At 36.0% G+C, this 16,102-nt stretch overlaps 2 protein-coding genes and 1 non-coding gene across 3 annotated transcripts; 2 read left to right on the plus strand and 1 right to left on the minus strand.

Annotated features, from left to right (window-relative positions):
* Positions 1 to 1,507: 1,507 nt before the first annotated feature.
* On the minus strand, positions 1,508 to 5,552 carry LOC133859555 (GDSL esterase/lipase At4g10955). The gene is made up of 2 exons (XM_062294985.1): positions 5,055 to 5,552; positions 1,508 to 2,831 (listed from the first exon to the last, which is right to left on the minus strand). The coding sequence occupies exons 1-2, from the start codon at positions 5,201 to 5,203 to the stop codon at positions 1,802 to 1,804; spliced, it is 1,179 nt and encodes a 392-aa protein (XP_062150969.1). The 5' UTR covers positions 5,204 to 5,552; the 3' UTR covers positions 1,508 to 1,801.
* Positions 5,553 to 8,661: 3,109 nt separating this feature from the next.
* LOC133862126 (small nucleolar RNA R16) lies at positions 8,662 to 8,743 on the plus strand. Its single transcript, XR_009899149.1, has one exon. It is a non-coding gene; the product is annotated as a small nucleolar RNA R16 (small nucleolar RNA).
* Positions 8,744 to 13,617: 4,874 nt separating this feature from the next.
* LOC133861573 (pentatricopeptide repeat-containing protein At3g56550) lies at positions 13,618 to 15,821 on the plus strand. The gene has a single exon (XM_062297364.1). It carries the CDS (start codon positions 13,814 to 13,816, stop codon positions 15,554 to 15,556), a length of 1,743 nt encoding a protein of 580 aa, XP_062153348.1. The 5' UTR covers positions 13,618 to 13,813; the 3' UTR covers positions 15,557 to 15,821.
* Positions 15,822 to 16,102: the final 281 nt, after the last annotated feature.

The following is a 16,102-nucleotide window of genomic DNA, read 5'->3' on the forward strand; positions in this document are numbered from 1 at the left end:
TCAGCATATATGACTATGAGTTATCCGGCCTAATATGAGAGACATGATTGTTACCTAATCCAAATATATATAGTATTAGTATTCTTCCTTCTCATACCTAAGAATATATAGAAATTCCTATAAAAATGCTTATTTACTCCTTGTATATATATTCTGTACGTGTGTAAATTGTATGCTCTTTGAAATCCATGCCTGAAATGGTATGACATGCAGAATCATGTTTTGGAATTCGATCTGTGTGCATGCTTGCCATGAGTTCATTTTTCACTAAGAAATGTATGGGTCAAGGAAGTAGTCATGTTGTGCTGCTCCTGAAGAAAGAAACTGACATGATGAATCAGATTATAATTTCTATTGACAGTACTGTTAGAGTTTCAAAGTCTATAGCAAACGCTTGTATGGGAACAAGAACAATTTGATATTAGAATTTGCCTAGGCCATGCAATTATTAAGGAGAAGTAAATCTCAAAGTCTAATAAGTAATTAATCAACTTCAATCTCAATTCACTGCCATTGGAATTTGTTCAGTGAGGTAGATCTCCTAAATAGCTAAGTTGCAATTGGGTGGGGATAGGTCTTAAGTTGGAATTCTTGGTTGGTTGTTATAAGGACACTATAGCCCGTTCGGTAAGTTTTTTTTTTTCGTTTGTTTTGACAAAAATTAAGTCACGTGTATTGCACTGACCTTTTTTCTCCGAAACTCCCAAAAATGCCATGAGGTAAATGGTTAAAAAAAAAAAAGAAAAAAAAAGGGTTAACTACAAAAGTAAAAAATAAAAAATAAAAAAGGCAATTAATGACCATGGGGTGTATGTGATTTGGAGAGAAAGAAGTATGAAAACCTTTAGGACCAGTCTCAGAATATTATTTATAACATAATACATGACATATTTTGGATTAGGACTAATTAATTTATACCTTTCATGATCTATCATATGAGCTCCTTGGATTGAGATAATCTCAACTAGCTTGTTTTGACACATAAATTGACATAATTTCCATCCCAGTTTGGGTATAGTTAGTGTTATAATCTGTCTAGATTATAACTCGGTAGACGACGGTGACCGAAGGATGGCAAGGGCTAGTGGACGACGATTACCGCATGAGTGCTTCAGTTGGCTGGTGATTAGTGAACGGCGATTGTGGTGGCCGGTAGATTGGCAGTTGTCGAAGGATATCGATGAGGCTAAGGAGTGCCGGCAATGATGGGCCATGGACTGCTGAATGGGCCGGGTTGGGCCGTGAATACTTAAACTTGTAAAGTTCTTAAATTCCCGACCATTGTTTTTCAAATTAAATGGTTTGAGAAACTTTTCCATCTCAAAACTTACTACATTTGCCAACTCAAATTTACTATGAATAAAAGAATTAAAAAGAATAAATGCTGATGTGAGAAAAATCCTATCAATTTAATTTTAGAATAATGGTTGCGATTGAATGTTTTGATTAATTAGCATTTAGCCGTTATAAGGAAATTCAAGAATGGCTTTTTTTTATACATCCAAGAGAGACAGTAAACATTTTTGGTCAACACAGAGGAACAATAAAAGCCAATGTGAAAAGTAAATCAGGACAAACAAAGTTCACACACCCGAACGTAGTTTTCCGAATTGAAAATGAGTTATTTGTCGAAATGAAAATGTTTACTTTCTGATGTGACAGTGAATCACCATTGATATATCATATACAGATTAACTCGTCCAAAATCAAATGGTGAATTTCATTACCACATCAAAGAAAGAATAGCACTTGAGAGTATATGTAGCATTTCTCTCTAGCAAATGATAGTGGCCACCCCTAACTATCGAGGGTTTCCCTGTGGTTGCTGTGATGCTGGAAAGGTGTACAAGGATTTCAGCTGCCTGCTTATAAGCTTGCTATTATGGACAGCCAGTTGAAGTTCCAAGTCGTCAGACCACCATTGCTCTAACCCATGAGCCTCAAGAAACTTCTGGCTCCCCTTGGACTTCACAAACAGCTTTGCTGCAACTTGGCCCCCAGTTGTAGGGCCAGTATTCTCCTTGCCGGCATTGTTTCCTTCTGTGCCATCAGGGTCAGTGTAAGAGCAACAGATGTAGTCACTATTGTTTACATACAAATGAGGTACCCATTTTCCCAACCCCACACCAGAATTCTTCAATCCATATAATTGAGGTACCCAATTCTTCAATCCTACACCGAAAGCCTTTTCGGCCTCATCGCTGCTAACCGGAGTTTCACTACTTGTAGGAAGCATTGATTTAAATCTCTTCCAAACAAATCCAGCCTTTTCTCCAAAGTTTCTGAAGCTCATAGCTAGTGAAACAGAAGGTGGATTGAATAAATGGGTTTCCACATATATCCCTTCTTTGGCTAATGCTTTTCCCACTTGGAGAGCAAACCCAGCCCCCAAGGAATGCCCTGCAATACATACATTGCTGCTTCCATACCTATCAGCAACCGATTGCAGTGCCTCCAAAGCTACTTTAAACCTGACAGAGCCCTTCAAGCTCTCCCAAGCCAGAAACCGGAGGTCGTCTTCAATGTCCCTTCGGATTGTTGGGCTTTTAAGCAATGTTCCTCTAAGTACCAAAACAGCCCTTGGAGCACCACTAGGTCTCATAAGTACTAAGTCAGCCAATGCTGCAGATCTATCCCATTCTAATATTGCACCAAAGATGGATCCATCTCTTTCATCAATTAAGGTTTGTGCTAGCTTGTACTTGAAAGGCAGCCACCACTTTGGAGCAAGAGCATTTTCTTCAGTTCTGTTCTCTTGTCTATCAAGTTCAAGCAAGTAAACCGCTTGTATGAAACAAGCAATTACAGTTCTTTTGTAATTCGTATCCTTCCTGTACACAATACTCGGTCATCAGAAATGGACATCCATATATTGATTAAAACATAGTAAAGTGACAAAAAAATTCAAAGGCATTTCTGTGTTGAAATTGCAGATACTCAGTCAATGATAATCAAATAGAAAGATTTTTACAATGAATTACACACAGTTCTCAACAAAAAATAATTAGGAACAAAAATCGAAATTCCAATACAATTGCTAGTCTGATAAAAAGTTAGAAAATAAATTAAAGTGGAAAGAGCATTTTTCATCAACCACATTCCCAAAGTCCACATTTTTTTTAGTTTACCTTAGCTCAATTACCAACAAACAAAGCAGAGGAATAAGGCAGTTATTAACTACTACTTTCCAACACTATATAACAGTGCAAAGGTGAATATTCAGTTAATCATAATGGAGGATAGAGTCAATGCCTAAACAGATCGAAGAACTAGCAACAACCTCCCAAAATGATGACATAAAGTCTTCTTCCTACTCCAAAACTATCAGAACAGTACACCTTCTTCCAGTCACCAGCAGCAGCAAGCAGTATCATGCCTCTAATGGTGGTTGTGTCATATCAAAAACAGAAAAATATCAAACTCTCTTCTTGAACCCTTTTCGTTTACACTTTTTTTTCTTTTCATCTCAAATAAAACTTCAAAAACACGATGTGGACTGTGTTGTGGTAGATGACTAAGACGCAGAATGAACAGAGAGAAGAAGAGCTAAATTAATAGTCTCTATAAATTTGACTTTAAAGGCCCACAAATGGCTATACTCCAAATTAGAAGCACTACAAACTCTAAATTATATACTCAATTCAGTTGCTAAGAAGATGGAAAAAAAGAGAAAAATTGATAAGTCTTTCAACCACTAATCCAAACGCAACTGCTTGTAAGATCCTGAATTTTCATATTTTTCTTCCAATCTTAAGCTACTAGACGGAGTAACAAATTAAAGATATTATACAAAATTGACTAATGATTTTTTAGATCTGTAAATGTCTGACTATGTGTGGATGTATAGAATTAGGTTCAAGTGACACCTGGTATATCTTTTGCACCACTCAATAACTTTTGAACAATAATATTTTCTTAAATCCACTGTTGGATTAAATGTCTTTCCTATAACCATCATGCTTATTGCTTACCAAAAGTCAACATGATCAAATAGTAAGACCTATCTACTCTTTAAAGTATTCAAAATTACTTTTTTTTTTTTTTAATTTTTAATTTTATATTGTATCCCTAAATATACGAAAAAATAAATCTATGAAACTGATATTACATAGATTGCCGTCAAATTTGTTGTCCTTTACAAGCCTATGACGGCATTTACTCTAACCAATGGGTTCCATAAAAGATTGTTTTAATAAAAAATTATTGGATGGTGTGACTTTTATTAAGTTATAGTTACACTAGGTGTAATTTGCACCCCACCTATACTATATATATATATATAAGTGTGTGTGTGTGTGTGACAACATTCATTAATTATTTCCAAAATCAAAATCCCAAAATCAGAATCCTCTTTATTGAAGTCACTTCAAACAAATCCAATTGCAAACGTTTCTAATTTGAGCGAACAGATCAAATACTTATCTAGATACTTAGTGGGATTAGATTGGAGCTTCAAGTAATATTTATTCCAATTGGATAAATTACCAAAAATACATTCAAAATGACTACATCCTAACGAATCACAACGGGCCATGTCATGACAGAACCCTGAGCCGAGCTTCCATACCAAAATCGCTAGCCTCTGATGGGCCACCAGATACCCATAAAAATCCACCAACATTTCTATAAGGAAAGTTTTACCAAAAAATTTCCCAAAGCTAAATCCTTTTTGATACAGACGGCACCTGACATGGGTATGGATTAAACCCAGCTGCTAATTTCCGTTACTTCCCCTGTGTTTGTGAGAAATTCCTTTGTTTCTACCAAAATTCCACAAAAAATCCAAGCACCGGTTTCGACATTTTTGCAATTCGGGACAAACCCATTCTGCGAAAATTTTCAAAACCACCGAAAACTCTGGAATTTCAAATACTCCCTTAGATTTCGAGAAGGCTACTCTATCACTTCATTTTTGGAATTCGTGACTAACATTTTGCGAATATCAGCCACCTAGTCTAACATCAGACATCAAGAACTTGTTAAACGGAGGACCGAAACAGAAAAATATGTTGACAAATAATAGAAGTGGATCAAGAATCGAAATGGGTACTGACCAACTAGAACTGATGAGATCTCTCCAATTAGGAGAGGACACATTGCGAGGTCCAGAGACATGGAAAGCGTAGGGATGCGCCTCTTCTTGCTGAACCACCTCCGTTGTTATGATCTCCTTTGCTGTCTCCTCCGCTCCAAACTTTTCCATTAATCCACCAATGAACCCACCTCTTCTCCTCCTTCTTCTTCTCTTTTTGGGTTTCTTTGTATGTGAGAGAGAGAGCGAGAGAGAGAGAGAGAGAGCGAGAGAGTTTTCCTGTATGGGAAAGGTTGTCGCTTTCGTTGTGTGAAAGTGAAACCTTTTACTTGGTATCTGATTCCAATCGGTGCTTGGGAATTTTATTGCTTTTTTGAATAGAATAATGATTTTGAAAACGCTTGGTGCCGCAGGTCTCAACGGTCATATTTCTGTCATGTCGGCGGTTCTGAAAGTCCAATGACTGAAATACCTTAACAGGACGTTTGGATTGGAAAATCCTTAAAAAGATTTTTCTTATTCAGTTGCACTTATGGAATCTAAGTACCCAATGTAATCTAGATTTCCTTCCAACCTCATTTTATTAGGAGCTTAGGTCCCTTTTAAAGATTTTCTACCCCACACACACACAAAAAAAAAAAAAAAAAAAAAAAAAAAAAAAAAAAAAAAAAAGGGTCCCCTTTTAAAGAAGTGGGATTGAATCCCCGCCCCTTTGGCCAAGAGAATATGCTATATACCATATTAATATTTCACAAGCATTCTATTATACTGATGTGGTAATTTCAATCTAGTTTTGAATCAACTTTTGTTAAATAAATAAATAATGAAGAATTTACACTTTCACATTAATAAAATAAGATATTTGTGTGGTATATATTATTACTATTCTTTTAAATGATAAGAATGACCACATATCATATGTTTATTAATTAATAAGACGCTAAACCTTTCTCTTGCGTGCCCTTTTATCAATAAGCGCAAAGTATGATTATTCAATTTGTTTTTTTTAAAAAAATAAATTAAAATTGTTGACCCTTTCAAATTGCCAATACTTGTACAAATAATTTGAAGCAGAAGTGTCACTTTTTTTTTTTTTTTTTTTTTTTTTTAATTTGTGAGTGAATAATTCTATTTTCTAATAGTTAGATTGACGTTTAGGTAGACGGATTAATTTTCCATGGGCTTTACCATACATAAGTACTTATTGTAGATGACTCGATAGGTGGTCTAGACGTGTTTTTTTTTTTTTTTAGGAAAAAGTAACATAATCTCTTTAAATTATTATTTTATTGTCAATATCCCTCTAATGACAAAAATACACTTCATAAAATTATTAAAATAAAATAAAAACTAAAAAAATTATTAAAAAAAAAAATGACAAATTTATACACCAAAAAAAAAAAAAAAAAAAAAAAAAGATTTTTCCTCTTTTTTTTTTTAAATGTTTTTGTAATTTTCTGTTATTTTTTAGTTTTTTTTTTTATTATTTTGAAAAAAAATTGTTCTTTTTTGTTTTTTTATTTTTCATTTTTTTGTTTACTTTTTTTCTTTAATTTTTTTTAAAAGTAATTTTTTTTTTAGTTTATTTTTTATTTTTTAGTTTAAGTTTTTTTTTTTAAAAAAAAAAATTATAAGGACATTTTTTGTCTTATTCAAAAATAAATTATGGTCATTTCTGTCTTTTTGTTGATCTTAAGGGACATTGACATTTTTTGGTAGTTTGAGGGGGGACAATGACACAATTGGTAGTTTGAGAGGGACATTGATAATTGAGTGGTAGTTTGAGGGGATAGGTATATTGTTCCCTTCTTTTTATTAGTAGTAAAAGTGCCAATTATATAGATAATAAGGAAAAAAAACATAGATAAGAAAAACGTAGATAATGATATTTTGGGAAGAATAAATCATTCATATGATGCTTAGGAGTAAACTAATTAAACATGAGAATATCATATTTTTAGAAATCATATCAGATTCTTAATCATTTTTGAAAAATAAACTATGTAACTCCTAATTTAAGGGTGTGTGCGATCAACAATTCACCAAAATATAAATGTGGAAAAGTAAATGAGACAGATATTTTTGTGGCGAAGTGGAAACTCTTTACCAACAAAGAGAAAAATCACTCCGGGGCAGCCAAACCCAGGAAATCCACTATTCAGAAGACAAAGATAATTACAAAGCACTCATACTCACATATCTCTGATGTAGTAGTTATACATTTAACTCTGACATATATCTATACATGAATGCTTCCCAAACAAACCTCCTGTCTAAAGGAGTCTTCAATGGACTCATTTAATTTAGATCTCCTCTCTAAGCTAGACTTCAATGGGTTGATCAAATCACACAAATAAAACTCTAAGAGAGCTAACAAATCTAACAATCTCTACTTAAACACATTCTCTTAGCACAATGAAATTCAGTACCGAATTCTTAAAGAATACATGCTTGGGTATAATGTTTCTCCATGTTTACAGGTCTCACTGCTGTTCTCTGTCTCTCTCCGCCGTCGTTCTTCTCTATCGGTGCTGTCTCCACCTTCGATGACTCTTTCTTTCTCTGAAATTATTGTTTGAAAATACTGATTCGGTTTGAGGGGGGAAAAAAATTTGGTCTTTTGTTTGTTGTTGGATGTTGTAACTGGTGTTAATGATTTTGCTGGTTTTGATTGTTGAATGGTATTGGTGATTTTGCTTGGTTCTGATTCGGTTTTAGGTGGGGGGGGGGGGACAACAAAAAAAACAAACAAACAAAACTAAGATTTGTTTTGGTACAATAGGTCTTTTACTACATGTTGCAAGGATTTTGAGGGGGTTTTACTTTGTAGGTCGTTGAAGATCTGGGTATTTTAGGTGAATTTTGAGTGATTTTGTTTTGTTCCTCGTGGTTTTCTTGTTGGATTACTTCGTCATTAATTTTTTTTTTTTTGGTTGGGTCTCTGTGTCTCTATATGTGAATGATTTTTTAATTTTGAGTTTTGTCTCAAATTGTTCAGATTTGTGCAAATTCTTAATGTATGGTGGGTGATAGGCTTCTGGGTTTCCTCAAAATTTAGATTATATTGTCAAATTATATGTTTTTAAGGTTACCAGCTTAGCTTTTATGTAGTTTAGTTTCACGTGCAGTCTGGATGCAAAACTTTATGTAGGTAAAATAAATAACTTGAAGGATTTGAGGTGTATTTCAGCTTTCAAAGTGATGGAATCTATATGTAATTTTTCACTTTTTTCATTAATTTGTTTGGGGAAAAGATGCACTAAGGGGTAAAGATTCCATCACTTTGAAAGATGAAATACATGTAGTATCTGTTCTTTGAGAAGAGCAACACATTGTAGTATGTCTGTTTATTGCCTCTCCTTTCAACTACAAGGTATGAGATCTTAGGATCTATTTCTTGTTAGTTTTGTTCTTGAGGCATAAATTGAATTTCGTCGAAGTCTTGGGGTTAATTTTTGTCCAAATATAATTGGAATTGCATATCATTGGGACGGTTTTGTTCAAGGTTCTATATTTATTCCCTACACTTTGTTGTCAGTCTGTCCGTGTTTCTAAATTATTCTATACCTTGTTGTCTATGAGCCAAAGTTCTATTGTTAACTGTCGATTTTGTAGTCTCACATCCATTGGAAGGCAAAATGATGAAAAATTTCTTATCCTACACGCTAAACTAAATGTAGACTACATCTTTGCTTATTATTTGATGCCTTCCTTTTCTTGATCTGAGTTCTTTTCTTGTCTTTTTTTGTATTTTTAATGTTTTCATTTCGTAATTCTACTCTTTTTGTTGTTCTTATTCTTTGTTGTCCCTTTGTGGTTTTTACATGTAATAGTTTTTTTTTTTTTTTTTTTTACAGATTAGGCGTAGGTGTTGTAGAAAAAATTACATTATAGGTGTTGTAGTTTTTTCAATTGTCAAGATCTAATTTTATGCTTTAGTTTTTTTTACAGTGCCTAAGCCTAATCCTTTTTTTACATGTGCTTTTATTTTGAAAATTAACATAATGGTTGAGGTACAAAAATTGTGTTTAAGAGCGTGTTAAATACTAGATTTTCTTTTTTAACCTTTGGAACCTTTACATTTTGAATCGTTTGTGTTTTATATTTAGGCTGGTGAAGTTGCAAAAAGGAATATAGAAGTTTCTATGACAACTCTGATGCATGGGCTGAAGCTACTTGAGCAAGAGAAAAAGAGAGCAGGTGGAATTTTATATAGTTATATTCATTTCACTAAACGTAGTTGTAGTTCATTCAACTACTAGTCCATTCCTTTGGTTATGCTTATTTTTCAACGTAGGCTGTTTTCTCTATGTTTATCAATAATGGACTGATGCCTATATATTGTAACTAAACCTTTGATTTTATGAAATATTTGATTATCTTCTAATTACCTAAAAGAGGAGATGAGACTTCTCAATGTGATGAATTAACCACCTTATTGATTCCTTTGTAATGATCCAATCCTTGCTCTTTTATAGTAATACCATATTTTCCATTGCTTTGTCTAGTGGATTCCTTTGTAATGATCTGAACTGAAGCTTGGTGAACATATGGCATGTTAAATAGTCTGCCAATATGGCAGCTCATATCTTGGTAAAAATGGCCATTTCTCAGTTGTTAGATTGTGCTTGGTTAGGAGTTTGTCCTCCTTTTATTCAGTCTTTTGTAATGGCTAATCAAGCCTCGTCTTTATGATTCAATGTGAATTCTTATTCTTATTCAAAAAAAAAAGATCCGAACTGAAGCTTGTGCTAGACTTTTCAGTGCATATAAATAGTAAAAGAAGGGCAAACATTGATTCATGGACAACTATGATAACTTTATATCGACCATACACGAAGCAAAATGACGGCATCATTAGAACAAAAATATAATATACAAGAGAAGTTGCTTGTTTGTAATACTTAAAATTATAACTTTAATTTCTTGCAAGTCACAAGCACCCAAATACAAGGAATAAGTTGCAAGCATTGCAATTACAAGAATTGAAATTATAATACCATAAACTAATAACAGGACAGGCGCAAAAACAAAAACTACAGAATTTCTCCATCTTTGTATCCTCCAACCAAATGGCACAAGTTTCTTTAGCATGACAATCCTTGGAACGTGCAGAACTGAACACCAAGGAAGGTGGGCTTCCACCATCTCAGTATTAACACTTTGTGAATACAACAAGCGTCTGGAGGTAGGGAAGACTAACACAACAATAGCATCTATGACAAATACCAAATAATCTTATACAAGAAATTACAAAAGAAGCAATAAAAAGAGGTTTAAACCAAATAATCTTTCAATAACAAGTAATGTACTAAATAAATGGTGATCCAAGAAATTACAAAGGAAGCAATAAAATGAGGTTTAAAGGGGCAATGAGACACTATAAACCAAATTTGCCATTGTATTGAACACCAATTTGTCGTGAAGAGCATGCGTCTAAAGGTCAAGCATTCTTGTGCTTACTAAACTTCAGATTAACAAAGGACAGAAATAATGCATCTTATGGGTGATATAGCTTAGATTCTGAATTAAAGTATTGAAATAAAATGACTGTCTTCAAATCCATATCAAAATTCGAAATACCTGCCAATATAGCTGTTACTTAAACGAAGCAAAAGATATTGACAAACTTCTAAAAGAACCGAGTTGAAATCACATCATTAATCATACAAAGGAATTGCTAAATACTAAAAAAACTTCAATTTGTGATGGAAAACTACCTTGGTACCGGCTGGCGTGTCACTCAAATCATAATTACAAAAGAAAGTGTGGATAGGTGTCTTTTCTGGATTGCTGAGAACCTACAATAAGCAATTCACTTTGCTAATAATTTCAAAGAATTGACAATAACCAAAACAAAATGAAACTATGAAACAACCATAATGTTGAGTTTGAAACAAGAGCAACTTCATCATAGCAACCAGAAAAGGGTTACATGACCAAGAAACAACCATTATGTTAATTTTAAAATAAAAGCACATGTAAAAAAAAAAAAAAAAAAAAAACAACTATTACATTTAAAAATCACAAAGGGGCAACAATGAATAAGAACACCAACAACAACTAATACATCTATGCTGCTAGTCTGCACTTGGAGGATATGAAAATGGCTCCCTTCATTATTTGGTGGAACTTAGCATAGTGTGGAAGCTAGAGCTAAAGCGAGGTACAAAGCTACAACTAGCAAGTTTTGGTAGTACTAGAATTGAAAAAGGCAAATATGACATATATGGTTGGCAATTTTTGACACGACCCGCGAACTCGATACGAAAATACAGGGTTTGGGTTTAGGGTAATTCGGTTCGGGTCATAATCAGGTCAAACCATTTATAATCATGTCTGGCGGGTCAAAGACAGACCCGATTATAACACGGTTAGATATTAAAAAAAAAAAAAAAAATTACAGAAACTTCAGGAAACCGAGCAGGCCTTTTCTTCTTTTCACTTTCACTCGTTTCATTTTCATTTTCACTCCACACCGGCCCTTTGGAAGAGCTTATTCTCATCTCCGGCGGTTGACTCCTTTGTGTCGTCAGGCGAAACAACGCCATCTGCGCTTGGCTTCGGCCCCTTCTTCTTAGCCCGCTTGGACGAATCCTTGCTATCGGTCTCAGAAATTGGCCGCTTGGTCACCGCCGACGATCTCGCGGCCAACGAGGCTGGCTTGGATCTGGGCTTGGTGGCGGACTTCAGGGCCGAGTCTTCCAAGGGCTTGGATGCGATGGGCTTCACGCTTGTGCTCGGGGCAGAGGGTTTTGGAAACTAGGGTTTGTTCACAGAGAGACAGTGAGCGAGGATTGTGATTTGTGTGCGGTTTAGCTATGATTTGGAAATGCAATGGAAACGGGATTGTGTTCTTTAGAGAGAGACAGAAAAAGCTCTTCCATAGCCTCCGGATTGCTTCTCTCGCAGGATTAAGTTGTTTGCTTCTCTCGACTGGACGATCCTTCATCAGTTCATCCTTCTTCTTCTTCTTCTTTGGGCGATTGTCACACCGGGTTATTCGGGTCGTATTCGGGTAATACGATTGGCAAGTGGGTCGTGTTCGGGTTCCATAACTCAACCCGATTAATAATCAGGTCAGGTTCGTGTTGAACCCGAATATGTAATCGGGTTAGTCGAGTCGACACGAACTCGACCCGCTGACCCGAATTGCCAAGTCTAATGACATAGTATCAAACTAATGCAAAATCGAACATTCAAATTGGAGTTTTTATCCCTTCTTGCATCTTTTTCCCAAACAAATTAATGAAAAAAGTGAAATTACATAATGATTCCATCACTTTGAAAGCTGAATTAAACCTCAAATCCTTCAAGTTATTTATTTTACCTACATAAGGCTTTGCATCCAGACTCCACACGAAAACTAAACTACATAAAGGTTAAGCTAATAACCTTAAAAGCATTTAATTTGACAATATAATCCAAATTTTGAGGAATACCAGAAGCCTATAACCCACAATATATTAAGAATTTGCACAAATTTGAACCATTTGAGACAAAACCCAAAATTAAAAAATCATTCACATATAGAGACATAGAGACCCAAAAAAAAAATTAACGAAGAAGTAACTCTAACAAGAAAACCATGAGGAATGAAACAAAACCACTCAAAATCCACCTGAAATACCCAGATCTTCAACGACCCACAAAGTAAAACCCCCTCAAAATCCTTGCAACATGTAGCAAAAGACTTACTGTACCAAAACAAATCTTAGTTTTTTTTTTTTTTTTACTCCTAAAACCGAATCAGAACCAGCAAAATCACTAACACCAGTTACAGCATCCAACAACAACCAAAAGACCAAATTTTTTCCCCTCAAACCGAATCAGTATTTTCAAACAATAATTTCAGAGAGAGAAAGAGAGTCACCGGAGGTGGAAACAACACCGGTAGAGAAGAACAATGACGGAGAGAAATAGAGAACGACAGTGAGATCTGTAAACATGGAGAAACATTTACCCACAAAAATGTTAGCTCAATAGGGAAACGAAGAGAGAGAGAGAGTGCATTTTTTTTATTTTGCCGAAGACAGATCTGGCTGCCAAATCCGCCAGAGAAACGAAACAGTCGGCCAGAGAGAAAGAAGGACGACCGTTTCACAGAGAGAGAGAGAGAGAGAGAGAGAGAGAGAGAGAGAGAGAGAGAGCGTGTGCGCCGGAGACAGATCCAGTCGCCAAATCTACCAGAGAAACAAAACGGCCGACCAGAGAGAGAAGGATGGCCGTTTCACAGAGAGAGAGAACGTGTGCACCGGAGACACAGAGAGAGCCATTTCAAAGAGAGAGCATTTCCCCTCCAACCAGTTTTCAGATCCAAAATAAAAGAAAAAAAGATATTAAAAAGAGAAATGATTAAAACACTCACACTACACAACAATGACACAATACGAAGGCACAATGGAGTGGAACCCATACATAGGCCCCACTCCATTATGCTTTAATATTGTGTCATTGTTGTGCATTATGAGTATAAGGATTACTCCTCTATTAAAAATAGTTTACACTCAGCTTGATGTGCCGATGTTGTGTTAAGGTAGTGATCATTTCTCTTTTAAAGAAACCTGCTGTATAACTGTTGCCTATCGGGGATGGTGCCTTATTGCAGTTCATTGAATACATGGTTTTCTTTCTCACCTCCGCAGACATATTTAACCATGGGACCCTGGTGCCTGATTTTTGAAAGCTTTCCTTTTTCTTTTTCTTTTTTTTCCTTCTGTAATTTATTGGCCATCTTATATACAAAGTTTTGCAAAGGTCAAAGACACCTGAGACACAGAGATGTCCAAATCCGATACTATCCTTAAACTCTTGCAAGGCTGCAACAGTCTCAGAAGGCTTCAAAAAATCCATTCACACGTCGTCACCAACGGATTCCAACACCACCCCGCCATTTCCACCAAACTCCTCAACTTCTGTGCTGTCTCAGTCTCTGGCTCCTTGGCCTACGCTGAGCTTCTCTTCCGCCACATTGAGAACCCAGAAACGCAAGCTTGGAATTCCATTATCAGAGGCTTTGCCAATAGCCCTTCTCCTCTCCAAGCCATTCTTTATTACAATGACATGCTTTCTGCTTTGGTTGCTCGTCCCGACACCTTCACTTTCTCATTTGTTCTGAAGGCCTGCGAGAGAGTTAAGGCGGAGAGCAAGTGCAGAGAGGTTCATGGGACTATAATACGATGTGGGTATGAGAGGGACGTTGTTGTTTGTACCAATCTTATAAGGTCGTATGTGGTAAATGGGTTAATTGGACTTGCCCAAACGATGTTTGATAATATGTCTGATAGAGACTTGGTCTCTTGGAATTCAATGATTTCTTGCTACTCTCAGGCGGGTTTTCATCAAGAGGCGTTGAAGGTGTACGATAGGATGAAGAATGAGAATGTGGGTCTCGATGGGTTTACGCTTGTAGGCTTGCTCTCGTCTTGTGCTCACGTGGGCGCAATGAATATTGGGGTTCATTTGCATAGGGTTGCTTCTGAAGAGGGGTTTGTGGAGAATGTTTTTGTTGGAAATGCACTTATAGATATGTATGCCAAATGTGGAAGTTTGGATGATGCTCTCCGTGTCTTTGATAGCATGCAGAGACGGGATATTTTTACTTGGAACTCAATGATTGTTGGGTATGGAGTGCACGGTCGTGGGGATGGAGCAATCTCTTTCTTTACGCAGATGTTGATGGCAGGACTTAAACCAAATTCCATAACATTCCTTGGTTTGTTGTGTGGATGTAGTCACCAAGGATTGGTTGAGGAGGGTGTAGAGTATTTCCACATGATGAGCTCGAAGTTCAATTTGAAGCCTGGAATTAAGCATTACGGGTGCATGGTGGATTTATTTGGACGAGCTGGGAAGCTTGAGAAGGCACTTGAAACGATAGGGACTTCTCCTTCACAAGATGATCCAGTCCTATGGAGAACTTTGCTTGGTTCTTGCAAGATTCACAAAAATGTGAAAATAGGAGAAATCGCCATGAGGAATCTAATTCAGCTCGGGGCATCAAATGCAGGGGACTGTGTTCTTCTAGCTACAATATACGCTGGAGCCAAAAATACTGATGGTGTTTCAAAGATGAGAAAAATGATTAATAGCCAGGGAATTAAGACCACACCGGGTTGGAGCTGGATTGAAGTTGGTAATAATATTCATAAATTTGTTGTTGATGACAAGTCACATCCTGATTCCAGTGAAATTTATTGCAAACTGAGAGAAGTAATCTGCCAGGCTACCCTGCTTGGTTACGTGCCAGAGCAGTCTTTTATCACTGTGGCTGGATTGATTACCAAAGAGTGTCTGGAAACTTGCACATCATGTCATAGCGAGAAGTTGGCAATTGCTTTTGGTTTGGCAAGAACTTCAAAAGGAACACCTATACGAATAGTAAAGAATTTAAGAGTTTGTAGAGATTGTCATTCGTTTACAAAATATGTTTCAAAAGCATATAATCGAGAAATAATTGTTAGGGACCGAGTTCGGTTCCATCACTTCAAGGACGGATTTTGTTCCTGCAAAGACTACTGGTGATGACTGATGATAGTTATTGATATTTCCTCATGAAAGTAAATCCATGTAGGCTCTCAAAATCTATGTCATCCACAGAGACATATGTTCCTCAGTTATTGAGCTTTCCAGTCCAGGTACTGTAGAGTATTAAGATTGCAGTACACGCTCAGTGAAGGCTGTATCACCATATGAGTTCAAGAGAATATCAATGTGTGAAACTACCAAAAAAGCATGGGATATTCTAGAAATCACTCATGAAAGAACAAAAGCAGTTAAAAATTCTAAACTTCAGATGTTGACTTCTAGATTTAAAGAGATTAGAATGAAAGATGATGAAACTTTTGATGAATTCTATATGCTTCGATATTAGGGACTTCACTAGATTGGTGAATGTTGCCTCTATTGGGGAGAAGTAGTTGTGGAAGCTGTTGTTGCTTTCGATCAGAGAAAGCAACCGATGCCTCAAGCATGTTATCCTGCAAAGAGACCTACTGTTGGTAGCAGTTCTGGACAAAAGACGGGAAGGAATTTCCTTGCATTTCAAGGAGGTCAAAGGCCAGGCCTCAA

The sequence above is a fragment of the Alnus glutinosa genome, chromosome 2, assembly GCF_958979055.1.
Source record: "Alnus glutinosa chromosome 2, dhAlnGlut1.1, whole genome shotgun sequence".
In the NCBI taxonomy this organism is placed as follows: domain Eukaryota; kingdom Viridiplantae; phylum Streptophyta; class Magnoliopsida; order Fagales; family Betulaceae; genus Alnus; species Alnus glutinosa.

Excerpts from the sequence above, each read along its gene's own strand:
- LOC133859555 (XM_062294985.1), bottom strand. The coding sequence starts at position 5,203 with ATGGAAAAGTTTGGAGCGGAGGAGACAGCAAAGGAGATCATAACAACG. Across the intron at positions 2,832-5,054 it reads GATCTCATCAGTTCTAGTTG|GAAGGATACGAATTACAAAA; the intron begins GTCAGTACCCAT and ends TATTGTGTACAG.
- LOC133861573 (XM_062297364.1), top strand. The coding sequence starts at position 13,814 with ATGTCCAAATCCGATACTATCCTTAAACTCTTGCAAGGCTGCAACAGT.